The following is a 27,949-nucleotide window of genomic DNA, read 5'->3' as shown; positions in this document are numbered from 1 at the left end:
CCCCTTACCTTAATTGAATAAAATAAAGGGAGAGCGAATAGTCTCACCAATATTGAAAAAATAAAAAGTCTTTCAAAACATATTAGGTGCATAAGTGAAGGGTGAGTTTAGGAAAACCTCCGGGCAGCTAACAATTTCTCGCGCGGCAGCAGGCATGGCAACTATTTCTTTACACGCTTTGTTGGGTGTTGGCCAATAGTCACAGGAAGAGGAGCCCCTGGAGGTGTTTCACGCAGGGTTCCATGCAAACAACGAGCAACAATCAGTAGGAGAATGATGAAAATTAGCTGCAGCAGGCGACATAGTGGTCTCGAAGGTATAATGTGTTTTTGCGAATCGAATCATTTTATGCCCTATTTGAATTTCATGCTTGCTAAAATTTGTGAAGCGGGATGTGGTTGCATTGGTTTTTGTTCATGAGGGTCCAATGTTGTAGGTCGTCATGGCGAGGATGAAGAAAGCTGCACGTTCGATTGGTGATGGCGGGGATGCATCTGTCTCTTTGGTCCATAGGGGTAGACCAAGGAAGACCGAGGAGGAGCTGCTGGCGGCTGAGAGTAGGCTTCCGAAGAGGCTGTTCGAGCTAAGTATCACTCTCTCCGTTGGGGGTGCGGACGTAGACAGGCGGACGTAGACAGTGGCCTGCTCCCTGTGCTGAAAGAGTTCCTTGAGAAAGAGACTATTACTGGAATGTGTTCCATTGAGTGTGGCGGAACGGTATTCCACTTGCACTTCCAAATGGTCGTGCATATCATGTCCATATCTATGACTGAACAAAAAGGTAAAAACGTAGTTGGGATGGGATAGAGAATCACATGTAGGTGTCACTGTTCTCTGCAGGGCACTGAAACAAAAGAACATGCACACATTTCAGGGGATGATTGGGTATTGCTTAAAAGACATATGTAAAGAGCATTTTCAAAATGCTGGCCACAACATATCTCCTGATGACTTTAATAAAGGGATCGAGTTTTACATGCTTCATGGGGCAGATGACCTAAAAAATAGAGTTTGCTTGACACACACGAATGTTTTTGATAGGGCACCCATGTATTGGAAATATAGTTTGAATCACCCTATTGACCATGAGTTTCTTGGAACTTTGCATCGCATGATTAAGAGGGGTAAGTACTATCCGTCGTCCACTTGGATTATATTGTACCAAGGGCATGGAATGGAACAACGAAAAATTGCTACTGTATGGAAGTGCATGGCATTTCCGAGCACAATTATGTACAACGATATACGCTTGTTTTTGTACTCCAAGGTGTCACTCACCCTCGCCTGGATTGGTTCTTGAACAGGAGGCAAAACAATGAAAGGTATACCATTAACTCCTCCTCTTTACTGTGACGGCCTAATTGTTGGTGTTATTATTTGTCTGTATGAATTGCACGGAGCAGGGGAAGAATACGGCAGCGAAGGAAGTGGTGAATATATCCGATAGCGAGGATGATGATCTTGACACTGGCATTGGAAGCGACTTTATACCCGTGCTGAAGAGAACTAAAGCTAACATTATTGCGTGCTAGGTATGTTGCTAAAATTTCCTCCTAATGCATTTGTTTCGTTTGTTGATGACTTTGAGTTGACTGTGATCGCTCTCGCAGGCACGCGCAATGGAGTCAACGGAGCCTCCTGTGGAAGCTGAGGGAACGAAAATGGATCAGAGTCAACATGATAATATAGACGATGCAATATTGCAAAGATTAGAGGATGTGCTGATGCAAATTTGGTGATAGCTCTGTGGTAGCAATGTAGATGACAATGACATTCTCCGTGCTTGCATAGTCAACTGCACACAAAGTGTGAAAGACATGTTGCAAGATGTTCAACTTAATGCTATTGACGTCCAGGTTGCAGAGTTGCAACAACAAATAAACGCTTTGTCAAGGGAGATTGTTTTTAAGGCACAATTGAATCGCTTGAACGCAGTAGTTGTCAGACTAGGAAACATAGCGTCAAGAAATTTCCGTTTGTAAAAGCTAGAGAAGTTATTGTAGCAATGAGGCAGTTGTGATTACCTTTTTTGACTATATTCTCATACTTATTGCGAGAAGAAGAAGTTATTGTTATCGTTGTGGTTATGGATTTTTTTTTTCTAGTCTTCATATCATCTTTTTTTGTAAGAAAGTTTCTGCCTTTTTGTTTCAACAAAATAAAATCGCCTACTCTTTCTGGCAGATCGTTGCCATGCGTTTACTTGTACTCTTTTCGAAAAATTAATGCAATTGTCTATGGTCTAGTGCTTGGATTTGAATCTTGGAAGAAATGAATTTCTTTTACGTGGAGCCAGCGAGTGATTCTCAAGGTAGCCTCGGCTGGGCTAGGAGGGGCGCTCGGCTGTGACGTCCGTTGCTGGAGATCGATTGCACGGCAAAAGCGGCTTCTGTCGATGAGCTGCTGCTTGAATGTCGTAAGGACTGTACTGATGCAAGCAACGTGTAGGCACTCGTGCTCCAAAGACCATGGCAGCCGTATCAGGTGAGCTCTGCTGCTTAGCGACCCGCATTTGCACAGCTTTCAGTTTCATCCATCCGTGAATGAAGACATGGAACCTAATCAATTGCTTGCACAAGCAGAATACTCTGCATTGCCTTTTAGTTTTCCCCAAGAACGTTTTCCTAAACAGGTCAAAACAATTGGACAATCAAAGTTCACAGTTTTCTTTTTTTGGTTGAACATTACAGTTTTTTCAAAAATTTATATCTACACTATGATAAAATTTATTATGTGGAAAACTGCAAATTTGCTGTCTAACTTTTTTAAGTGCTTCATCATACATAATCTTCAATCTTGTAGTATATGTATTCTCCAAAAGATTATGCTTTAATTATCCCTTCTTTTTGGGCCTTATTTAGCGAGCACCTACCTCTGTGAAAACTAAAAAGTCACTCAAGGAGATGAATGGAATTCATGACACTGCCAAATCCCGAACATGTGGCTTGTAAAGTGGATGCCAAGGAGTATTTCAGACATGTATGTGAGACCCTGGTGGTCTGGATTGGAAATAATGTATTTTGAGACCAATGAAATGATGAATGGAGCTCTCTATATGTATGCTAGAAAGGAAGATGGTGAATGCCTAATGTATGAAGCTACACAAGTGGATTGGGGAGTCAGTTTATGTAGTCTCCCAGGAACCGCACTTGGATGCAATGAGGCGCACATTGCGCTATGTGAGTGCTACTTTGGATTATGCACTCTTTTATTGGGCTGCCGCTCCTGGATGGTCGGATACTTCTTCATGATGCTCCCTGTCACCCATCCGATGTGACGCATCAGAACTACCCGTTCATGGTGGCCTTCCAGATATTCCCGTTCATAGTGCTCCCGTCATTACTCTGAATGACACTCTAGAAATGCTCTGTACTCAGATGTTTCCAATGAAAAAAATCCTCTCACTCAAAATTCCAATAATTCATTTAGAATTTATTTTCTCGGTGTTCCAAGTGAGAAAACCCTCTCACTTATAAATCCAAATAATTCATTCAGAATTATTTTTCTGTTAGATAAAGCTGATTTAGCAACATTGAAACCACCAATCACCATCGGGCTTAGAGGCGTTAAGATGCAGTCCGTGGCCAATTTCTTACACGACATGCAGGAAATGCTCGTGATCGCTAAGGAAAGCATACAGACTGCTGAAGATCGGACCACCTTTCATGATAAAAAGCATCGACAGCCTCATGGTCTTTAGGATGGGATGTAGGTGTAACTTAAGGTAATGAAGGATTTTGGAAAAATCCATATTGATCAATGCTCGAAACTCTCTTCGCGATATTGTGGGTCGTTTCAATTTATTGAGAAGATTAATGATGTCTCCCACAAATTGAATCTACCCTCCGACATTAGTGTCCATCCTGTGTTCCACGTTAGCCGCTTGAAGGAGGGGTTGGGACAAGATGAACAACTTGAGGAAGCCTCGAGTTTGGAGGATACCACTCGTTACATTCCACTTGAACCTGAATTGGTTTCTGATCAAAGGGTCAAACGGTCTTGAAAGGCTTCTTACTCTGAGTATTTGATCAAGTGGAAGCATCGACCCAAGTTGCGTGCTACTAGGGAATCGGTAAGATCATTGAAGAGTCATTTCCCGGGTTTCATAACTGAGGATATTGCTGAGGAGAACAATTAAAAATAAGGGGAGAAAGTGTTACGTCCCCAGACATCAGGATGGGTGCTTGAGCTATGTCCGGTCAAGTGTGAACAGGGACCAGCGTAACCGCGAAACGCGTTTCAGCAGGTGTAGAAGGCAAAGACAATCTCAGCAGGCGGGAACTGTCTCCTTGAAGCCGAACAGTGGATCAATCAGTAATTACCACGGAAGTTACCACAGTAACTTCGAGAAGGCTATAAATAGGACCCATTACATTATAATTGGGCTGCTTAATCCTTGCTTCTTACTTCGGAGTTCTTTTGGCTTAACCTTTGAGCAATTCCCTAGCAGCAATCTATTCGCCTGTAATCTTATAATCCTTACTATTGTAATCATTTGAGCTTCAAACCATTCCATCTTGTACTGATTATCCTGAATGTGAATCTGAAACTGCAATCACTTTTCCAGTTGTCCAGTCTGTCTATCCTTTCAGTTGACTAATTCAGTTCAGATAACCATTTCAGTCTAGTTCTGGTCTCTATTCCATTTTTATTGATTGAATTGACGACTTACCATTAGCTCTAAATCCTAACACTGGAATTAGCTATCTGAAGAGATCATCTCCAATTCCATTTTGGCGATCACGGTGGTTAAAGCTATTGCTCATTGACCAGAAAACTCTTCTCCCAATTCGGATTTTCAACTGAAGAATGGCGCCCAAAACCAGTCGTGGTCGGAAACCATCACACCGCGTTGACCCTGTTCCCAAGGAATCTGAATGTGACTCTGATCCCAAGAAGGATCTGGAGACTGAAACTGAGGCTCAGGAGGAGCACAGTCATGTTGATGAGGCTAAGGACTCTCAGCACTCCAGTCAGTCCAGAAGGAGAAGAGCTAAGAGGGAAGAACGCAAGGCCAGGAGTTCTCGAGCCACACAGAGGGATGTTGGGGCCAAAGGCAGCAAGGGGAGTCGCCACAGTTCCGGTAGAAAAGCAAGGGAGGAGACAGAAACTGAGACAGATGAGGGAATTGATTGGGACGCGGATACGGACCATTACAAAAAGTCAGGTTCCGAAGGTCAGAAGAGGCAAAGAAAGTGCTGACCAACATGATTATACCTCTTCATTAAAAATTTCTTTTCCAGTGTTCAAGGGTGGAAAGAAGGATGATCCGGATGTTCATATCCAAGCCTTTGAACAATATGCTAAGTTTAAAAATATTGATGAAGATGACTGGGGTGAATACTTTCCTCAGACATTAAAGGATGTAGCAAGGAAATGGTACTACCATTACCCAACTTGCCAACTCAGATCATACAATAAATTACTCAAAGCTTTCAGGCTTGAATATTCAGACAACAGAGGAGATGAGGATATCCTATGTGAACTGGATAAGATAAAGCAAGGAAAATTATCAGTCAGAAGTTATGTTGAAAAAATCAAGGAGCTAACCAGGTAGCTGGCAGGAGCCTCCATCAGAAAAGAGGCTACGGGCATGGTTTTTAAATGGGTTCCGCAGTAAAAAGCTTAAGGAACAGGAAGTACTTGCACCAACAAAGAAATTCAATGATTTAGTGCAACGCGTCCTGAAGCTAGAATAGCAGGCAAAGAAAGAGAGAAGTCACAAGAAGAGGAGGTCCGGTACTAGTAGTTCTTCCACTGAGAATTCTGATTCCAGTAAGACCTCCAGTAGTTCTGAAAGCAGCTCAAAGGAAAAAAGCAAGGACAAAACCAAGAAGGGGTCTTGGTCCAAGAAGATTGATGAAATGGCCCGGCAGAGAGATCAGCCAGACCAGACAATCAGTTAAAAGAATGGAAACTTGGTGTTTAAGCTATAAATCTAAAGATCATGTTTCCCATGAATGTCCACAATGTACCTACTGCAAAGCATATGGTCATTTATGGAATAATTGTGGCATCTATATCCATCACTTTAAGAAGGGCAAAGATGTTTGTTGTAGCGTTCACCAATGCTGAACCAGTCAGAGTGGAAACAACCAGTATACCCCAAGAGGAGAAACCAGGTACCAGTAGTACTGGTACTGGGCGAGGCAGGTACCAAGGAGGTACTGGCAGAGGACGGGGACGTGGTAATTTCCAGAACAGAAGTCTGAATTGTTACACTTGTGGTAAGTATGGGCATTTTGCGGCTCAATGTCCAGAAACACCTACTGCTGCGGCTACTGAGGCAAAAGCCCCAGAGCCAGTTCTTGTACGAGCAGTAACGCGCAGCAAAGAGGTGGTCATTGAGGAAATTTCAGAGGAGCCGGCAACACCAATAAGTCTTGAAAGTAGCAAACGGGCTCAGCAGAGAGAGGTGTGGAAGGCAAAGGGTAAAGAAAAGGTAGTTGATCAATGGTAGGAGCAGAGAGAACTGGCGGCTAAAATCACAATAGATTTAGCAAAGAAGTGACCAGAGCAGCCAAAAAGTTCTGATGCCCGAGTCCTTCAGAAGATACCAGCCTAGTCTTCAACATAACTAGATCAGTCGGGGTCTGGGATTCCTGAGACCATGTTGGCTGCAGTTCAAGGACTAGGAAATGATAAATCAAAAATAGCGGCAACCAGAAACACTGAAGGAAGCGCTATAAGTACCAAAGTGGAGGAATGGCACTCTGCAGATACTACTGATTGTTCAAGTTCGGACAATAACTCCGACCAAGAGAGAGAGGAAATACATGTCAAAATTTGTGACAGAATTCAGAAACTCACAGTTGAACTAAAAGATATTAGAAAAAACTTTACCTGAAGCAGCGAAGTTCATTAGACAGCGAAGGAAGGTTGAAGCGGAGGCCAAAGCAATTGGCTTAGTTGCTATTCGAGATGATGAAGTGCCGGTGATCCAGGTGGACTATAAGGTTAGGAAACAGTGGGAGTCACTATCTGGTGTCATACTGGATGGGGGAGCAGGAGTAAATATCCTGGGGGCACATCTTCAGCAAAGAATGGGTCTTACAAACCTAAAACCAACACCTTTCAAAGTGCGAATGGCGGATCATCGAGTTGTGCAGGCAACTGGGATGCTAGAGGGTATGCAGATAAGAGTAGGCAAGGAAAAGTTCAAAACCAGTTTCCTAGTACTGGATGTACAAGGCGCATATAGGATGCTACTAGGGTGCCCATGGTTGCGAACGGCACAAGCTGTTCACGACTATGCCAATCAGACTTTGAGTATATAAGGTGCAAATAGGAGAATCCAGATTCAGACGAACGACACTAGGAGCTAAAGGAAGGAACTACGACCAGAAGAGCTTTGTCAGAAGTATAAGGTGAAGAAAATTGAGAGGATGCTGGCGGCAATGAATATTTTTCTATTAGCTGAAATAGATCTCAAATGTGGTATTACTGGACAAAGATAAGGCTGAAAAGCAAAAGAAGCAGTTTCCAGATCAGTTCACTAAACTGAATTATGGGGAACAACCAGTTCAGTTAATTGGAAGGTCGGAAGAACCAGCAGATTCCCGTATGTCAGCAATTTTTGAAGAAGTTACTGGGAGTCAGAATAGCAATTCAGAGTCCAGAGGACCGTCTTGGGATTACGCTGAGGAATCAACCAAACGAAAGGGTGGCGGGCCTAATTGGTTGCTTCCAGATGATCAAGAAATAGAGGAATGGAATATAGGTTTTGAGGAGAATCCTAGAGTAATCAAAGTTAACAAATATCTGAGTCCAATCATGAAAGAGAAAGCCCGACAGATGTTCCAACAGTATAAAGATGTGTTCGCATGGGAACATACTGACCTCAAGGGAGTGGATCCAGAGGTATGTCAACATCGAATACCATTAAAACCAGATGCTAGACCTGTGAGGTTGCAAAGATACAGAATGGATCCTAATTATGCTAAGAAGGTTAAGGAAGAGATCGATAACCTTCTAAAGGCTGGGTTCATTACTGAGGTAGACAGTAGTGACTGGTTATTTCCTATTGTGGTGGTGCCCAAGAAGAATGGAAAGCTTAAGAGTCTGTGTAGATTATCAAAAGTGGAATGCTCAGACCATCAAGGATCCCTTTCCATTACCATTTACAGACATGTTGCTTGATGAAATTGCAGGTTACGAGATGTATAGCTTTATGGATGGTTATAACCAGTTACAAATTGCTCCTGCGGACCGGAGTAAGACTACTTTTATTACTGAATGGGGAGCATTCATGTATCTGGTTATGCCATTTGGTCTTTGTAATGTCCCAACGACTTTTCAAAGATATATGATGGAAGTATTCAATGAATACCTACACCGATTCCTTACCATATTTATGGATGACTTCACCATATATTCAGCACAGGATAAGCATTTACTTTCTCTGGAAATGGTTTTCCAGCGTTTTCAGGAAAAGCGGATTTGTTTAAATCCATTTAAATCTATTTTCTTGGTCTGGAAAGGATAGCTTTTGGGACATGTAGTGTCCATAAATGGTATTGAAATGGCCAGTGACAAGATTCAGTGTGTCCAACAGGCCAAGTGTCACGTGACACATCCCAACCCCCCTGTGTACGTGGACAAGCTACACCATAACAAGGTTCCCGTCAGTCAAGTCAGTTTAGATTAGAAGTGATCTGGCACTTTTGTGAGTCTATTCGTAGACCGTGCATGCCCAGTCACTCAGTATAGATGCATATCCTCCGGTTGCACATAGCATGATCATCAGTATTCCCTTCAGAATCCAACAGATTCAGTCAGGGGAATTTTTCAGTGCATTTAGCCTATTTTCCCTATTTTTGGTTATTTTCACTTATTATTTTTAAATGACTTTCCAACAAAAGTAGGTAGGGCAATTTTGCTAAGTTAATATATAAGCAAACCCAAGTTAGCATTTTCTGGCAGAAGAGGCAGCAAGAGCTTCCCGCTCAACAGGCAACTTCTCAGCAGTACCCCCCCCCCCCCCCCCCCCCCCCCCCCCAAAAGCACCCCCAGCGTTTTTGGACCTCCATCTTCGTGGCCATTTTCCAGCACTTAGCCTCGCCATCCACTCCTTCCCTTTGGCGTTTTCCCTCATTGCCGTCATCGCCATTAAAGTTCTTTTCCTGGCGTTTTTAACCATCAGCAGCAGCCCCAGCCAATAGCGTTTTTGACTCTGCAACCTCAGCGTTTTTCAGTAATTTACTAACGCTAGTGCTGCTGCCCCTTCAGCGTTTTTGCAGTGTTTTCAGCAGGTACAAACCAGCCTAAACCGCAGCCTGACAGGTACAATTCCTCAGCATTTTTGCCATCAGCATGACCCCCGACAAGTCCACCATTTTCAGCCCTTAAGACAGCCATAAAACAATCATTTTCAGCCACCAAGACAACCTCGAATTCAGCGATTAGAAGATCACAGATTTCAGTCGTCATCACCGTCGTCGTCATTGGCATAGTCCAAGTTGCATCAGTCCATTGCATACGCATTGTACACCTTTGTGCAATCAAAGTAGACCACTGTCGCCGACGAGAGTGGGGCCTTTGGAGGAGGGTTTTACAACCTCGCGGTGTCGTATCTCTTCTCTCTCCTTCTCTCAGTCTGATTCACTTGCACGCACAATATCCACTCACTTTGTTCGTGATCATAGCACTCTCCATAAAGACGGAAGGCTCTTTCCTTCCCTAAGAACTAAAGGGAACCTTGAGCAATATAGATCACTAATCTTGAGAAAAAACAATGTTCATTCCGCTGCACCTTACATTGGTATCAGAGCTTTGGAAGTGTTCTGCATTACTCAAGGAAAGAACCACAAGAACCACAAGAATGTTTTTGCTTGTTGCGGTCGCACGAACCCAAGTTTACTTGGGCGTGTCGATTCCTAATCGTGTTTTGTTGAAGAGTGACAGGAATCCCAAGAAAGAAGGGCTTGTCCAACCTCCCCTTGTGTCTCTTTTCACTCATTGAGAGCGGACCGTGCACTTAGCGGCCGGCCAATCGACGTGAGGTGGGAAAAAGCAACCTTGGTGTGAGCGCAAGGCCGTCAAGGGGTGCGCCCGCAGAAAGGAGTAGAACTCGGGTGAAGAGAAGATCCTTCTCCAACGCGATTTGCAAGCGAAAGAACACCTCAAGAACCTCAAGAACCCCAAGATCCTCAAGAACCCAAGAACCCAAGAACCAAGACCCTCAAGAACCCAAGTTCCTCGTGAACTTAAGAACCAAAGATCATAGTGCACGGTCGTCACCCGAAGCGGAATGGATACTTCGCATACAGGTGATGAGCATGAGAAAGGCGGCGAAGATTTTTCCCCACCAGGAGACTTTTTCGACCCTCCCCCTTCGCCATCTACGCCACGAGTCGTACTAACTCCTATGGAGATGATGGTCAAGTCAATGATGGACATGATGTTGGCACAACAAGAAGCGACTCGCGTCACTTTGGAAGCGAATCGCGTTGCGTTGGCACAACAAGAAACCAATCGCCTTGCTTTCGAACGCGAGCGCGATGAATGAAATGAACGAAAAGCAGAAAGGGACGCCGAGCGTGAAGCTCAAAGGGAGCTACGCACTCAAGAATTTATTTCCCACGTGCTAGCCTCGAAGATCGAACCACCCAAAGATCGTGGGAGTTCATCAAGTGGCGCAAGCCACGATGCGGATTCCAGCCATCCAGTCACAGAGAAGTTGACTTTCAATAAGTATGATGGTAAGATGGATGCTACAGTTATTCATTCTTGGTTGCATCAATTCAATGCTTATGTTGCGACAACTAAGAAGACAGGAAATAGCAAAGTTTTGACGGCAACTATGTACCTTGCCGGTGATGCCATCAATTGGTACCACGCATTGCAAGAGGCACAGCTAGCCGCGCACCTAGAGGCAGCCGACGGATTCACGCCCCTTTCTTTCGATTGGGCTGATTTCCAAGACAAGCTCAAGGCGCGGTTTATGCCACCTCAGTACCTCGCACGATTGAAAGACGATCGGCGCTCTCTCAAGCAAAATGGTATGCCAATCATGTCTTTTTCTAATCGTGTTTTGCAGCTAGGCACTCAATTACGAAAATCGGATGATGAGCGCAAAGAGGCTTTTCTCTTTGGATTGGACGAGTATATCAAGTACGATGTGGAGGTACTCGATCCAATCGATCTCAACAAGGCGGTAGCGATTGCTCTCACACAGGAGATGAAGCACAACAAGGGAAAGCCTAAGGAGAACAAGACTTCCACAAGTACCTCGCAGACTTCTCCGAACCCTCAGAACGGTAAGAATGATAACTCTTCTAACCAATCTTCAAACAGTCTCTCATCAAAGAATTCTTCCAATGAATCTAAGGGTAAGGCTAACACAATTGCTATACCTAAGCTTACTCCAGATGAAAAGGTAGCACAAGGAATTGTAGGAGGATACATCATGTCGGAAGAACAAAGCACTTATTCTAAGGAAGGTCGTTGTTTTCATTGTCACATTAAGGGTAACATAAAAAGAACATGTCCTAAGCTTGAATCGAATGAATCTAAAGAACTCACAACACCCACTACATTTGTCAATGCAATGAGTGATAACACGATTGTGCCCACAGTTTCTCAGGACCTTTCCATTGATGAATCTCTCATTAAATGTTATGGTCGTACGTCGGGGCACCGTTTTGTCATATTGTTTGACCCAGGTAGTATGCATGATATGATCAGTTCCTCTCTTGTTGAGAGAGCCCGCCTCGAGGTTAGTCCGAGATCTCCTATCGAGGTCTCTGGCTTTCGTCCCGGTATGGACGCTCTCATCACAGAGGAATGTCTTGATGTGTTGTTTGCAATTCAACAGATTGCCTTCACTAGAAGATTTGTTGTTTCTCCTCTCTCAGAATGTGATATGATTTTGGGCATTCGATGGTTTCATGAGACTAAGGCTCTCATTGATTTTGAGGCTAACACTTTAACTCTCAATGCCAAAAGTGATTCTCCTATTGTCTTTCATGGAGAGGACATTGCTCATTCTCCATCTCTCATTTCTAATATGCAGGACAAGATTGCAAGGATTCAGGAGAAGGAGACTCTCTTAGTCTCTTCTTCTCCAAAGCATGATACACAGGATTTGCATGATTATGAGAAGCATGATGATTTGAATGATAATGATTTACATGATGGTTTGGATGACAATGACAAGCATGATGATTTGCATGATCAAGGTGTGATTTCTCACAAGCATGATGAGTTGCATGAAGATGATGTGATTGTTCACAAGGATGAGGTATTAGTTACTGCTTTTTCTAGCGACGCTGTCGTGCAGCTCCGTTGCCATGAAGAGAAAAAGAGCAGAGAAATGTAAGCTAAGCTTCTTTGAAGCCTACACATTTAGTGGTCAGTGATCATGGCTTGTTAACAGGCCAAGTTTAATGATTAATGTATGCCAGATGCGGCTTAAAAGGGCCAATAGATGCCTCAATGATGCCAAAAATGAGTATGCTTGTAGTGACCATAGATGAGAGATTATGATCTAGAACTGTAGAGCTTAAAGTGCTCTACCGGCCTATCTTTACGGCTCGTCGATTGGAGCTACGGTGAAGAAGTTATGGCAGTTTAAAGTTCAAGTCTATTGCAGATCCGTACTGGATTGGGCAATTGTAGCTGAGGTGACAGAGATGAAATGAATGCACGGGCCTGAAGTGCTCACTTTGTGGAGTGCGTCGGTCTTTCAGACCAGCGATTGGAGTTCCGGTTACCAAGATATTAGCCGTTAAAGATTCACCGGGGGCCGGCTCCGTACCAGTTTGGTCCGCTCATTCGGGGTGCCATCTGAGAATTTTTGAGCTTCATCCAGGTTGAAGTACGAGAGCAGTAAGTGCTTTGGGAGTATCATGTCCGGAATGACGTCTTTTGGAATCCAATGATTGCGGGATATACCCAGTCGGAATGTGATCTCTTGGAATGCATTGACTGCGAGATATACCCAGTCGGAATGTGATCTCTTGGAATGCATTGACTGCGAGATATACCCAGTCGGAATGTGATCTCTTGGAATGCAATGATCGCGGGATATACCCAACAAGGCAGGACCTGGAAGCTAGCTATTTGGAGCAGATGCAAAGAGAGGAAAACTCTCCGAATGCAATCACTTATACTTGCTTATTGAAGGCATATGGCACTGTCGAAAAAAATAATGCGGGCATCAAAATTCATGAAGATATTGTTAGTCAAGGACTGCTGAAAGGAGTTGTGCTTGGCAATGCTTCGGCCGATAGGTATGCCACATGAGATGCCCTTCAATGGTGTCCAAAGACAACCAAGCAAAGGCCGCCCAATAAATAATAGGCACTATGGCCGCCGAAGATATAGGATGGTCGCCCGCCAATTAAACCCTTAAGGGTGTGTGAAAAGCAAAGGAAAGGAAACGCATGGCGGACAGGGGGCGTCGAATAGTGCAGCACAGCGAGAAGCAAGCTTGCGCAGGCTGGGAAGAGCTCGGTTGAGCACGGCAACAAAGCGAAACTGGTCGAGCATGCCCTAGCGCTGCTATTTGGCACCACTCTCGCTAAAATCTGTGTTGCTCGAAATCCAAAGCTGCCACGTCATCGAGTTCATTCACGCCCCTAGCAACGACGGCGCCGTCGTTGCTTAGGGGGAGAGGGTTTTTTTTAAGGGCATAACGAAGATAACGAAGAGGGAAGGAGCAGGACTCCAAGGGAGGAAAAGCTTGGCAAGGCGTGAGGAACGAGCAAAGGAGGGGCGGGAGCTCGGAAGAGAGGCGAGGCCGGGAGCTCAGAAACAAGGAAGCTCGCTCCTTCTCTCTCTCGACTTCAACTACCAAAGCAAGGGCTCTCTCCCGCTCTCTCTTGTTCTCGTATCGGAGATACAAAGCAAGGCTTTCTCTTTCTCTCTCTCTCGGAGCTTGGACAAAGAGAACTCTCTCTCTCTCTCTCTCTCTCTCTCTCTCTCTCTCTCATCCTCGAAGCTAGCTGGGTGGAGAGCAAGCTTGAGGCTTGAATCCGGTGAAGCACTAGGTAAGGCAAAGGATGCTTGGCAAGAGCAGATAAGCAGATTCCGGCAAGATAAGGTACTCAAGAAAAAGAGAGTCGGAGCACCAAAGGCGATCAGAGCAAGTGGATTAGAGGAGACGTAAAAATTCATAAACGGTAGATAAGTGTAGCGCGGATAATGTGTCGTGCTCTCTACAGTGGGTGGTCCTCAGTGCAATGTGCGTGACAATCTCACTCAAACAGACTGAATCTCCCTCAAACAGATGAACAGAAAGGAAACAATAGACGTCAACAGAGCTCTCAAAGACACAACAGCAGACCGGAACATATGACTCGACTATCTCCAAGACTGATACAGACTTTGGCGTGGCAGCACACTCAGCTCCAGCCCAGGACTCTCAGGTACAATCGGGTGTCGAGGCTCAGATGTGTCGGGATGGTGCAGACGTGCTCTGTGTCAGACTCTCCCTAGACGACTACGTGCCAGATAAGATAGAATTGCCCCAAAAATGACTACTCATATGTACAACCATAAGAGCCACCAACGGCCCATAAAGAACATCATCTAAGTCTATCCCCACTGGGTGGCGGTGGTGACCTGGCCACGATGTCCACTAGACCACCCTCCCACGTGTCTGCCCAAGTGTGAACCGACCAGACCAAAGGGCAACTGACCAAAGCCCAACTATAAACTACTGTCATATGAAAGTGAAAGTGACACTGTAGCAGGCTACAGGTTGCCCGCCACAAGTCCGCTGCCCGTCCCGGAGAGCGGAACTGATGAACTGAAATAAAGGCGCTCTACTGTTGGTGGTCGGATGGTGGAGGAGGAGGTGGCGGAGGCTGATAGTAAGTTGGGTAAGGAGATGGAGGCCAAGTGTATGGTGAGGGGTAGTGGCCATGAGGAGGGTACATCGGGTATGGAGCAGCAGGCTGCGCCATGTTTTGCGGTTGAGTAGGTGGAGCTGGTGGAAACCCAGGAAACGACTGCGCAGGCTGCGAGGGTGGAACCGGTTGTTGGAATCCCGGGAAGCCGTAGAAGTGTTGAGGATAGGATGGAGACTGGGAGGGGGAGGCCATAGAGGGACCCTGCAATTGTGATGAGACCGAGCCTGTTGGTTTAGACTCCATTCTGGTAGGATATGCTTTTTCTGCTGTTTGAGAGTCCCCTGAATGTGCTTTGGACACGTCCGTCTGTGTCGGTACCTGTGGTGCCAATGCAGGAACTTGCTGAGAAACCGGGGTTGTAGTTGTAGTTGTAGCTTGAACTGCCTGTGAAATGGCTACAGCTTGGTATTTTGCACAAGAAGGACGTAGTGTATGTACCACCGGAGAGAGATCCTGAACTGCTGCAGTCATATCATTTGCCTCTTTTAACTGTTTTTGCTGAGTGTGGACGATATGTTTGAGGTCCACTACTTGTTGAGTTAAGATTCTTATACGATCCTGAGATGTAGCAATGAAATTGTCCCTATCCATCGCTCGTTGAAGATGCGTTTGCACTTCCCTTGTCATACCGTCGTAGCAAGAGCGATGCATACCGTTGGTACCTTGCAATGAGAGTGCTGCATTGATAATCGTCGAAATGGCTCTTCTGTCTGCCTCTAAAAGTCTGTCAGCTTGAGGCGCAAAAGTCTCATACATGTTATGTTTGTCAGATGTAGGCGCCCTAGAGCTAGATGTCCCTGCAGTATCCTTCAGTGCCCCAGCAGTAAGAGTAGTATGTAGTGCCGGCGAGACAACTGGATGTTGTGTTTTAGTGACGGCAACACTACTCACAATAGGTGGTGTGAAAGTGGAGGTGGCCACAGAAGTAGACATACGCACTGCTGGTGCTGTAGTATGGACGTCCGAGATTTTGACCTGCGATTCTGAGAAAGGTAGTGTTGCCAGCTGCGCAGATGAATCTTTTTGTACCTTTGCCCTCTTGTGCGAGATGCCCTTTCCTTTTGCCATTTTGGAACGTTCTTGCTCTTTCGGATCATCTGGAAGGGTGAGAACTGCCTTTGCATCCGGCTTTTGCTGCATAATCTGTACCACCCAAGACATAATAGGCGCTGCATAGCAATTGAACTTTTCCGCTTTGCCTTTACGTTGAGTCCGAAACCGCTTTGCCCTGTCCTGTAGCGCTTTAAACAGCAAATTGTGAAATGGGTATGGCAGGCAATGGTAGAGACAAAAGAGACCATCGCATATTGCTGGAGAACCTGGAGAAGATGAAACCCCTGATCTTTCAGGTGCTCGCAGTAAAAAGTAATACTGTAACACTGAATACAGTTGCTGACTCCTGTGATAGTCTGGGTGTGAGTCCAGCAAAAGTTCCTGACAAGCATTTGCCGTTTCTTCTGGTGAAAGATTCGAGAAGGTTTTTGTTGCGGGCAGAGGTGTCAGCACAGTCAATATTCCCATTGCCTGTCCGATATCCTCCGCCGTGAGTGCGGTATCATTCAACTTTGGAAAAGTTAGCAAGAGGGAACATAGCTTGGCAGTAGAGATATTGGCAAACAAATCGGTCTCAGCCAACTTTTGGAGACCCAAGTGTATCAGTTGTTGTTGAGAGAACACCTCCTTCAGTGCTGGATTCGGAGCCTGTAGATGATATATCATAATTAAAGGTACCTTGGAGAGAGCACCAGACGGGCGAGGCACCTGGAGAGTAGTGACTCTGTCAACAGTGGCTGACTGTGGTGAATCTTCCTCAGAAGATTCCTCTGAAATTTGCTCTGAACTGGGAGTATAGTCTGATTTGCTGTCAGAACTATCCCCAGATGCAGAGGACTCGTCCTCCGATTGTAGATGCTTTTCCCTGTTTCGAGTACGAACCATCTTACTAGACTGTGCGTGGGCTTCCAGTGAGAAAGTTGAGTAAGCGGTGTTGAGGAGCTCAGGAGACCTTGCCGCTGATTTGTGAACTGTGAAGACTCTGTGCTGCTGATAAGAAGAATTAGGCTTGAATGAACCTTATATTTACGCTAAAGTAGCTTTTGAGTATTCTTATCAAGCTACTTTTGTTTTTAGGATTTTTATGTTGCTTTTGTGCAAGGCCAGGCTAGGGCAAGGAAAAAAGCGATGGAAAAGGAAGGGCGAGGGCGAGGAGCTAAGACGGAAAAAAAAGCGGCCTAGGCATGGGCTAGGGCGAGGGCGAGGAGTGGGAGGGGTAGGGCGAGGGCGAGAGGTGGAGGGGCTAGGCGAGGGAAAAGGGCGAGGAGCGAGGGTAGGAGAGGGGGAGGGGGAGGGCGAGGAGTGGGAGGGGTACGCGAGGGCGAGAGGTGGAGGGGCTAGGCGAGGGCGAGGGCGAAGAGTGGGAGGGGTAGGCGAGGGCGAGAGGTGGAGGGGCTAGGCGAGGGAAAGGGCGAGGGGCGAGGGCGAGGGCGAGGAGTGGGAGGGGTAGGGCGAGGGCGAGAGGTAAGGGGCTAGGCGAGGGAAAAGGGCGAGGAGCGAGGGTGGGAGAGGGTGAGGGGGTGGTAGGGTTAGGGCGAGGGGGTGAGGGCTAGGGCGAGGGCGAGAAAATAGGGGCGAGAGGTGAGAGGGCTAGGGCTAGGGATGGTCTAGGGCTAGGGCGAGAAAATAGAGCGAGGGGTGAGAGGGCTAGGGTTAGGGCGAGAGTTTTAGGGGATGGGAGAGGCCGGGGGTGAGAGGGTTAGGACCAGGGCTAGAGGAAAAGGGGTAGGACGAGGGAGAGAGGGTGAGGGGGAAAGGGCAAGGGACTTGCAATTCTACATAAATTCAGGGCTTACCCCACTAAGCTCAACTAAGCTCCGCTGCAGAAATAGTAGCTTATCATTAGTAGCAGACTGAGCACCACCAAAGGCGCCTTGATTTGGCAACTGTCCCCACATCTAATTTCTGGAGGGGATGTGAAAGTTAGGAGAGGGAGAGGGAAAGGGAAGGATTAGGACAGAGGCTAGGGGAGTTGGTTCAGAGGAGAGACAAGCTGAGGGGAGGGGAAAAAAAAAAAAAAAAACAGTTAGTACTAATCATCAAAACTAGCCCAGAGACCTTAAAGATAGAGTAGACCAAAAGAATAACACGCATTGATAATATCGAGTTAGCAGAAAGAATCAGCAATTCATAAACGCGAAGTATCATCCTACATAAATACCCCACTCAAGGCATTTATAGCTTTATGCATCTCCAAGAACTGAGTTTGACTTGAGAGTAAAATCTGAGAAAAGGAACTTATTCAGATTGGGGAGATTAGGTTGTGTCCAAGAAAGACAAAGATTGAAGACAGATAGAGTGAAGATAGAGTTGATCAAGTCCAGAAGCAACCTATGAGCTTAACCTAGACCGCGGAAGGAGAGCTGCCTAAGGAAATTTTCTAAGAGAGATAAGATAAATCAGAACAGTAAGATGGGAAAGATAGCGATTCCGAAGTTATTTAAAGGGTCAGGAGTCTGCAAAGCTCAACACCTTCTCTGATTGTCGTGCGGTTAGACCCTTGAGCGTCTCTCAAGCATGATAGCATTTGATCCGAGATCCATTGACCAAAGGCAGTGAAACTCCTTCGAGAGTGGCTAATTGTACTGCACCATGGGGTAGAATCTCTATCACCTTATATGGTCCTTGCCATGCTGGGACCAACTTCTTTGCTTTTTTCAGAAACTTGGCCTGATAAAGTAGCACCAGTGCTCCTTGTTTTATTTGCGGCTTCCTGAGATGGCGATCATGCCAGGCTTTACGACGAAGCTGCTCTGCTTCTAGGGCCAGTGAAGCCAAACCTCGGCTTTCCTCCAAAAGGAAAAGGCGAGACGGATGCCGACCCCAAATTTCCATTGGCACGAAGACTCCCCACTCGCGGGGACCCTGAGTTGAATTCGAAAGGTGCTATCGCTTCCAAACCGAAAGCCAATTGAAATGGAGTGTGATTGGTTGTGGCTTTGAAAGAAGTTCGATATGCCCAAAGTGTACCGTGGATAGCTTGAGCCCAAGTTGATGGATGAAGATGACATGCTTTCCGCAGGAGTGCTATCAGAACCTTATTAGTGCTCTCTGCCTGCCCATTTGCTCTAGGGTAATAAGAACAAGATTTTCTGTGAAAAATCTTGTAGTTGGCCAGCAAGGTAGAAATTGTTTCATTCACAAAGTGACTACCCCTGTCACTGGTGATTTCCAATGGACATCCAAACCTGCACAAAATATTTTCATAGAGAAACTTGGCTACTGTAGTGCCAGTGCAGTCCGTTGCTGCAAGTACCTCTGCCCACTTTGTTGCGTAGTCGGTAGCCACCAAGAGATATTTCCGATTGCCGGGTTGGACAGAGGGAGTAATTGGGCCTACAAAATCTACGTCCCATCTCTCAAAGGGCTGCCATGCCATAGAGACGTGCAGAGGACGGTTTGACTGTTTGCTTGGTTTAGGACCACAACGCTGACATACATCACATACCTTTACATAGGCAATTGCATCGCGGAAAATATAGGGCCACCACAGGCCACACTGGAGAATCTTTTGTGCAGTAATATGGCCAGGGTAATGGCCACCAGTGGGACAACTATGGGCATCCTCTAAAATATACTCGACCTCGTGAGGGAAGACACAGCGCCTCAGAACACCATCTTGCCCTGATTTGTATAGCTGGCCCCCAATGAGAGTGAAAGGCCTAGACTTCAGCAACAGGCGTCTCTTCTGTAGGGGAGAAGCATTCTCTGGGTAGAGGCCACTAGAAAGAAGATGCAAAACATTGCCGTACCATTCCGGTGTAGTATCCACCTTAAAGAGACTGCTATCAGGAAAGTCGTCAGCAACCCCTGTTGCTTCTTCACCAGTGTGAACGCGAGAAAGGTGGTCGGCGAGGACATGATGTTTGCCGGGCTTGAGTACCACTTCGAAATCGAACTCTTGAAATAAAAGTAGCCATCGCCATACTGTACCTGCAACCTGTGGCTTGTTGAGCAGATATCTGAGGGCATGGTGATCCGTAATAATTGTGAAGTGGACCCCTAATAAGTAGTGCCGAAATTTTTGCAGAGCATACACAATGGCTAAACCTTCCCTTTCTGTGGTGCTATAGTTACACTCTGCCTTGGTGAGTAGGCGACTTGCATAGTGAACACGGCGATCCAGGTTATACTCCTTACTAGGCTGGGTCAGCACCGCACCCACAGCCAGTTGACTGGCATCTGTATGCACATGAAAGGTGAGAGACCAATCGGGAGCTACTAAGATAGGCGCCTCAGTGAGGCGTTTTTTAAGGTATGCAAAAGCTTCAGACTCTGCCTTTGACCATTGAAAGGGAACAATAGCACTGGTTAGGCGGGTCAGGGGTTGAGCCACCTGTGCATACATGCGTATAAACCTGCGATGATACCCTGTGTGGCCTACAAAGCTCTGTACCCCTTTTGGGTTGATGGGAGGTGGTAACTTTAAGATTGAATAGCACTGGTTAGGCGGGTCAGGGGTTGAGCCACCTGTGCATACATGCGTATAAACCTGCGATGATACCCTGTGTGGCCTACAAAGCTCTGTACCCCTTTTGGGTTGATGGGAGGTGGTAACTTTAAGATTGCCACAATCTTCTCTGGGTCAGGAGCTAAACCTTTAGCCGACACCACATGGCCTAGAAGTGTGCCTTCAGTAACCAAAAAATGACATTTGTTAGGATTTAGCTTTAGGCGTGCCTCTCTGCACCTGAGGAAGACAGCAGAGAGCTGAGAGAGGTGTTCCTCTAGGTTTGCCACTGGGGTTGAACATTGAGCACCTGAGAAGGTCGAAAAATCGTCCATGAAGATGCGAAGATGATCCGTAAGCAGAGGACAAAAGATGAGATATACTGCCCTATTGAAAGAAGGTGGGGTATTTTTCAACCCAAAAGACATTCGAGTGTATATAAAAATACCCCAGGGAGTCACAAAGGCCGTTTTCAGTTGATCACCTGGATGGATGCCCAATTGATTGTATCCACTAAACCCATCCATGAAACTGTACAATACATGCCCTGCTACATCTTCGAGCACACGCTCAGTGAAAGGTGTTGGGAACCCATCTGGGATAGTTACCTTATTTAGAGCACGGTAATCGACGCACACGCGGATTTTGTTGGATTGCTTCTTCGGCGCTATCACCATGGGTGATAACCACTCAGAGTGCTCCACAGGTACTATGATCCCTGCCTCTTGCATTTTTTCTAACTCTACCTTGACCGCCTCAGCATACTTCGGGTTGAGCTTGTAAGCTCGGCCTCTTACAGGCTTAGCCCCTTCGACCAGAGGTATAGTGTGGACACCCAATTCTGATGGAATCCCCTCTAAATCCTTGTATGACCAAGCGAAAACATGTTTAAAAGAGTGAATGAAGGAGACGACCTGATTGAGTAGTGCGGGATGCTCCCATAACCAAGCTGCTAATAGTACGTGCTGAGGGTTGTCAGGATCTCCCAGGTTGACTTCTCTAACCGGGTCTGGGGTTGTAGCTGGAGAGGGTGCTTCTGAAGATGAGAGGTGAGCTGCCTCTTGGAGCTTCAAGACATCATGAGCAGGGGTTTGATCGATTGGAAACTCTGCATACTCTTCTTGTAACCATCCCTGTGGGAGCTCCTCGAAGGGCAAATCTTCCGATGCAGACAACCTGACAGAGTGCTTTTGAATGGGGTCCAACTTGGGAGATGCTCCAGGAAGGGGGGAATCTCTGGCTAGCGCATGCAGAGGAGATTTCTTCCTCCTTCGGTGATGTGTGATAAGTTCCCCAAGACCGAGGGCTTCCATCGGCGGCTCATTCGACGCATGAGAATGTGGGGCTGATACACTTACTTCTTCGACTGTTGTACTGTCTGTAGGACTTTGGACATCGGTGTCCTCTTGAGGATTTTGAAGAGAGAGTGTAACTGGTGGCACAGGTAAGTTTTGAGTAGAGACCATGTAGCATGGCATTGAAGCGGTAGCTTCCAACCACTGTAGCAGGTCCTCGTCAGACCCGTCAGGAGGAATGGGCTGCTCCGGGTCAGGGTTGGACTGTACTGTCAATGAGCTGTACTGAGCCACTGGATCCATCCCTCCTTCAAGCCGGATTGGTTGCATTTGGGAGCCGGGAGTGGATATCCACATGTCGTCGTTTCCCCAATCATGAAGTGCCTTAGTATGCCGCAACCATGGTCTACCAATCAGCAAGGGAAATCCTCCCTCCACTTGAGGAAGACTGACCACCACAAAATCCAAGCTAAAAGTGAAGTCTTGTACCTTCAAAGGCACCTTCTCTATTATGCCCACAGGATAGACTGTCCGCTGGTCTGCCAATGTAACAGTGAACGGAGCAGGGCGAGTAGGCTGCAGACCTAAGGCTGACATGGTAAATTCGGGCATTAGGTTGATTCCAGACCCGCCATCCACTATGACGCCTGAGAACGACTGCCCTAGAATAGATACAGTAAGGCGTGGACTTTTATAATCGGTGAGGGGAGCAGCCGGATATGAAATCATGTAGGACTCCAGGGGCTGCACAGGTAGGTGCCCGCCACTAGGCCTGGTACCGGGGTACAAAGATTGAATTATTGAGAGTGTCACTTCTAAGAGTTGCATCGAGCCGAAGCATCTCATAAAGAGATATTTGCTGAAAGGTGTTCTTCAAGATTGCTTCCGCAGTGGGCCTATCTTCTACAACCTGGGCCTCCTCGGAAACTTTGACCTGTTGCAAATCAGCTACTGCTGCCAGGAAAGCTCCATCAATGTCCGAAAGCATAGAGATTGGCCTATTCTTTGCACCATTTACGGGTGCGCCATTTTGAACAGGTTGCTGAAGTGTTGGACCGGATGGTCCAGTTGGCAACCTTAAACCCAGGGCTGCTCTTTGTGCTCGAGTGAGCACCCCAGTAGGCTCTGTTGCTCGTTGTGGCTGAACTGTATGTGTAGCAGGTGCTGGCTGAGGAGTGGTGTTCACTGTGATTAGATTGATTTTCGGGAATGTAAACTCTTGTTGATTTTGATTTGGGCCTGAAGAAGAGGATGCCCTTTGTTTGGGACAATCTTTACTGTAGTGGTCCTTAGACTCCGGACAATGTCTGCAAGGAGGAGACCCCTCAGGTAAAGGACACTTACTTTGATAATGCCCATATTCACCGCATCTGTAGCATAGGATTGGCCGATTTGACGGACGAAAAGGGGGACGAGGTGGTCGCTGCTCTTGTTGTTGCATGGTGCTGGAGGCTGAGGTGTAGAAACTTTGGGGAACTGAGGGAGTACTGGTATGATAAAAACTGTGGGGTGCAAAGTTGTTGTGCATACCTTGCTGCATAGGGGGTGTTGTCAGTAGAGGAGGCAACTGGTTTTGATGGCCGTAGGGTGAGACCATGTTGGATGCAGGTGCTAGCCCTTGTTGGAGGGAAGGACCAAGATTTTGCTGTATTTGTCGCAATCCCTTGAGGTAGTAACAATCCTTATCCTCATGTCCAGATTTCTCACAGAAGTGGTAGTAAACCCGAAGGGGGCATTCCTGTGGGGGGTGCCCTGTAGAGCGGCATGAGCTACACCAAACCAGGGCCTTAGTCTCTTGCTGACATTTGAGCTCTTCTAACTCGCGCTTAATCTGTTCCAATGCCTCATTATGTGTAGGCTTCTCTTGTCTAAGAGAGAAGGACCTCTCCTCTTGAAGAGCTCGTTGTAGCTTTAGGGCTTCCAGTTCCCTGCGTAAAGAAGTTAAAGGATCAGTAGGACTACCTTCCGAGAACACAGAGGGAGTATCTATTTGAGGAGAGTTGTTGAAGAGCTTCCTAGCTCCCTCTATTCTAGTAGCAGCTGCGATGAACTCGTCGAGGGTGGTGTCGGGTCGGAGACTCTCTCGGAGTTTTTGCTGAGAAGTTTTGGGAAGCGCCTTCTCCACCCACTTTTTAACCATGAATTCACCGGGTTGTTGGGGAAGCTTGGCCACCAGTGACTTAGTTTTAGTCATAAGCTCCGCAAAAGTCTCCTCAGGCTTGAGCACCATGTTGGCTAACTCATTCAACACCTTCTCCTGGTAGTCTCTCAGCCTGAAAGCTGCACAGAACTGCTGTCTTAAGGCTGCCCAAGTTGCAAAATGGTTCTTTGCAAATTGGCTGTACCACTTATCTGCTAGGCCATCCAGGGTGGATGGAAATAGTACCAAGTAAGCATCTTCTCTGTTCAGCCCACGTCCCCTACAGAGAGATACAAATCTTCTTGCATGGTCGTCAGCATCTTCTGAAGACAGCCCTTTGAAGGTAGGGAACTTGATGTTCACCTTGGCCAAAACACTAGCTAGTGGCTCCATGATTTCTTGCTGAGTCTGTTGCACAATAGCTTGCTGTAGCAGAATAGGAGAGAGCTTTTCCGGAGAAGGTGATCGCGAAGATGGGGAACCTGATGACGAAGGAACGGGTGAGAGCTTTTCCGGAGAAGGTGATCGGGAAGATGGGGAACCTGATGAAGGAATGGGTGATGTGATATGTGGAGGTATAGGTGATGAGGTTGAAGGATTTCTACAAGGTGTCAAAGGTCGTCTTCTGTGATAGTACTTCAGAGGGCTCAGTAGTGGGCTTTGACGCTCAACTGACCTCCTTGTATGTGTCATGCAGTGACCTCCAATCCAACCAAGCTTTGGGCAAGAAAACCTTGAAGTGGCTGAAGACTGGTCGAGACTCTACTAGACCAGACGAGTGACTAGACCAGCTGGACCAGGGACGAGGAGGACTAGACCAGGATCTAGACCAGGCAAGTGACTAGACCAACTGGACCAGGGACGAGGAGGACTAGACCACGGTCGAGGGGGTGTAGACCAGAGACGAGGGCAAGTTGGACCAGGGCGAGAGGGGACCAGACCAGCAAGGCGAGAGACTAGCCCAGCTAGATTAAGCTATCAAGGGTGAAACTGGACCAGACCAACAGGCTGCACAGGCGAAGCGAAGAAACCAGCTACTCAACAGAGTGAGACTTCAGTTGAGGTCCCACCGTGATCGCCAAAATGAGAGCACCTGTAGCGCGGATAATGTGTCGTGCTCTCTACAGTGGGTGGTCCTCAGTGCAATGTGCGTGACAATCTCACTCAAACAGACTGAATCTCCCTCAAACAGATGAACAGAAAGGAAACAATAGACGTCAACAGAGCTCTCAAAGACACAACAGCAGACCGGAATATATGACTCGACTATCTCCAAGACTGATACAGACTTTGGCGTGGCAGCACACTCAGCTCCAGCCCAGGACTCTCAGGTACAATCGGGTGTCGAGGCTCAGATGTGTCGGGATGGTGCAGACGTGCTCTGTGTCAGACTCTCCCTAGACGACTACGTGCCAGATAAGATAGAACTGCCCCAAAAATGACTACTCATATGTACAACCATAAGAGCCACCAACGGCCCGTAAAGAACATCATCTAAGTCTATCCCCACTGGGTGGCGGTGGTGACCTGGCCACGATGTCCACTAGACCACCCTGCCACGTGTCTGCCCAAGTGTGAACCGACTAGACCAAAGGCCAACTGACCAAAGCCCAACTATAAACTATTGTCATATAAAAGTGAAAGTGACACTGTAGCAGGCTACAATAAGTAAGTGCAAGCGCACAAAGCATGAAAAATTAATTACTACTGTAGTGAGCAGAGTCGAAGCTTGCAGAATCCGCGAGGTATTTGAAGCAGATAAAGCGACAGGAGGAAATATCCATAACCGTCATCAGCTAGAGATTGAATTAACATTCTTTTAAGTCCGGTGTCGTTAACGGCCCGGTTAATCCTGTAAAGGGGAGCTTAAACTCCTATTTCAATTGATCCAAGTGACGGCGCTGTTAACAGCCCGCCTTGGCTAAGGATAAATTGTACTCAAAGTAATATTCGATTAATTGATGATTGCGATGATTGGCAGAGCTGTCATTGTCTCTTGTTCTCTCTCTTTCACACCTCCCACAGCCAGAGGCTCGGCGCCTGCCCGGCTCACGTAGCGAACACATATCCCCCGACATCTTTGGTGAACCCGACGTGAAAACGAGCCGGGGTGGGAGGTAAAGATGGAGAATTTAAAGCAGATGATGAAGATGATTGCAGAATTAAGTGCGAACGGTTTTGATGATAAGTCAACAGTGCCAGATTTTTCAAAGATGCTTCAATTGGTTCAAGGATCTCTGCGACCGTAAAGAAGAAAAATCAAATGGATGAAGCTTTGGATGCAGCATTAGATACAGTATACGATGAGAGACGACTCTTTGATGGATACAATCCAGAGGGCTACCTAGAGTGCTACGAACTGGAGACCAAGGTAAGAGGGATACCAGAAGAATTGATGATGAAATCTTTTGAGCAGTTAGTGAGTTCAGATGTGAAAGAGCAGATTCAAGAGGTTACTAGAGCTTGCAACGACGACTGGGAGTATTTCAAAGAAGCTATTGTGCAAGCACGTTATGAGGAGTATGAAATCTATCAAGAACAGAGTTCAAGTCTACCGGACTACGCAGATATTCGAGGACAAGTACGATCAAAGTGAGAAGCTGTGATTGATGAGTTTATTGTGCAGGATGCTACCTTCTTACAGGCTAATGATGAAGACATAGTTGAAGCTGTGTATGCAAAGTTGGGTTTTGCAGATGTTGTGCATGAAGTAGAAGTCTTTAAGGGTGAGGCTTTACAGCTTCAGGATACGCAGGGTGAATTTTTCAAAGAATCTACACATGTAGTTCGGGATACACAGAATGAATTTTGCAAAGAGCCTATGCATGCAGTACATGAAGAAAAGAAATCATGGGATCAAAACAACGAATTGGCTAAAGCTCAAGAAGAAATTGTGTAGGTGAATGAGTGTAGCCATATTCAAGAAGACATGCATCAAGATTCAGTTACAGCTGATACTTTTGCTGCTGAACCAGAATTAGAGCAAAATTTTTCTGGTACAGATTCTACCATAGAGGTGATTGATGATGCTGGTACAGGTTTTGCCAAAGAGTTGATTAATGATATAGATATCATAGGTCAAAGCAGGGCTATTATTGAGAGCAGCAAGACCATGGATTTTGGTATACCAGATTTACCGAATTTGGATGTACCAGATTTTGAGGACTTGGCTAAGCAAGAGTATGTGCTTGATTCAGAGGAGGTGCAGACTCCTTCATTGACAAGTTTTTGCGAAGCACAACTACCAAATTGGAAAACTGACCTTGAACGTGATTATGATGATTCAGAGGGGGTGCAGACTCCTTGACACGCTTCTGTGACTTACAGCTACCGATCTGGCAGACTGATCGTGAATTTGATGATGGTGATTTAGAGAAGGGACAAACTTCTTCTCTATCAAAAATTTGTGAGACAGGATCCACATTATGGCAAAATGATTATGAAATTGATGATGCTGATTCAGAGGGGGTGCATAGTGAAGTGCAATCTCTTGTTGATGAATATGATTGGTTTCATTGTGCCGATGATACAGTCAGGGCAGTAGATGAAATTTTCAATGTGCATGCTGAACTTTGTGCTACAGAAGTGCAAAGATATCTGGATGAGGATGCAAGACTTGAAGAGCAGTTTACTGTAGATACGGTTAGTATGCATGTCATATGTGGAAATCTTGGTTTACTACAGCAACTTGAGATGTGCAAGATGGAGGAACCTTCTGAAGCAGTGGACCTAGACCTTATGTGCTTACTGGACGAAGCTTTGGAAGGGTTCTCAAACATAGATATTAAGGATATCAATCAATCCAGATTTATGCATGAGCCAGTTTGTTCAGATTCAGCAGATGATGAACTTATGCAGTTGTTAGATGATGCACTACTTGATTTTGAGCCTCTACGAGATAGAGAATTGTTTTCAGATGCATCTTTTGAGCCTAATGAAGAGGATTTAACCAGAGACGTGATGTATTTAGATAGGCATGATCGGAATTTCAATACTAATGAGAGTGAAGGTGCACTGCCAGTGCTTTTGCCTGTGATTGATGATCGACAATTGGATGAGCCAGTTGCACAGGGGATATGGCAGTATCTGGTGCTACTTGATGCTATATGGAATCTGATGTTACTCTATGATGTAGGGGATTTTGAGCTAGCTTTTG

The 27,949-nt window shown here is 46.2% G+C and overlaps 1 protein-coding gene and 1 pseudogene across 4 annotated transcripts in view; both read left to right on the top strand.

Annotated features, from left to right (window-relative positions):
- The first annotated feature begins 442 nt into the window (after positions 1-442).
- Positions 443-1,982, top strand: LOC147436808 (uncharacterized; annotated as a pseudogene).
- Positions 1,983-2,231: 249 nt separating this feature from the next.
- Positions 2,232-27,949, top strand: part of LOC147436805 (3-dehydroquinate synthase) — a 185,366-nt gene continuing 159,648 nt past the window's right edge. Inside the window, exon 1 of one of the 4 annotated variants that reach the window (XM_086486216.1) lies at positions 2,232-2,484. In XM_086486216.1, the coding sequence (XP_086342342.1) occupies positions 2,469-2,484 (16 nt within the window). In that variant the 5' untranslated portion in view covers positions 2,232-2,468. The remainder of the gene's footprint in view (positions 2,485-27,949) is intronic. The other 3 variants (XM_086486217.1, XM_086486219.1, XM_086486218.1) reach the window with 3 other exon arrangements.

Source organism: Adiantum capillus-veneris, chromosome 17 (assembly GCF_014529385.1).
Source record: "Adiantum capillus-veneris isolate H3 chromosome 17, ASM1452938v2, whole genome shotgun sequence".
NCBI classification, from domain to species: domain Eukaryota; kingdom Viridiplantae; phylum Streptophyta; class Polypodiopsida; order Polypodiales; family Pteridaceae; genus Adiantum; species Adiantum capillus-veneris.
Note: the sequence above shows the minus strand (reverse complement) of the source record. Positions and strands in the feature narration are given on the sequence as shown.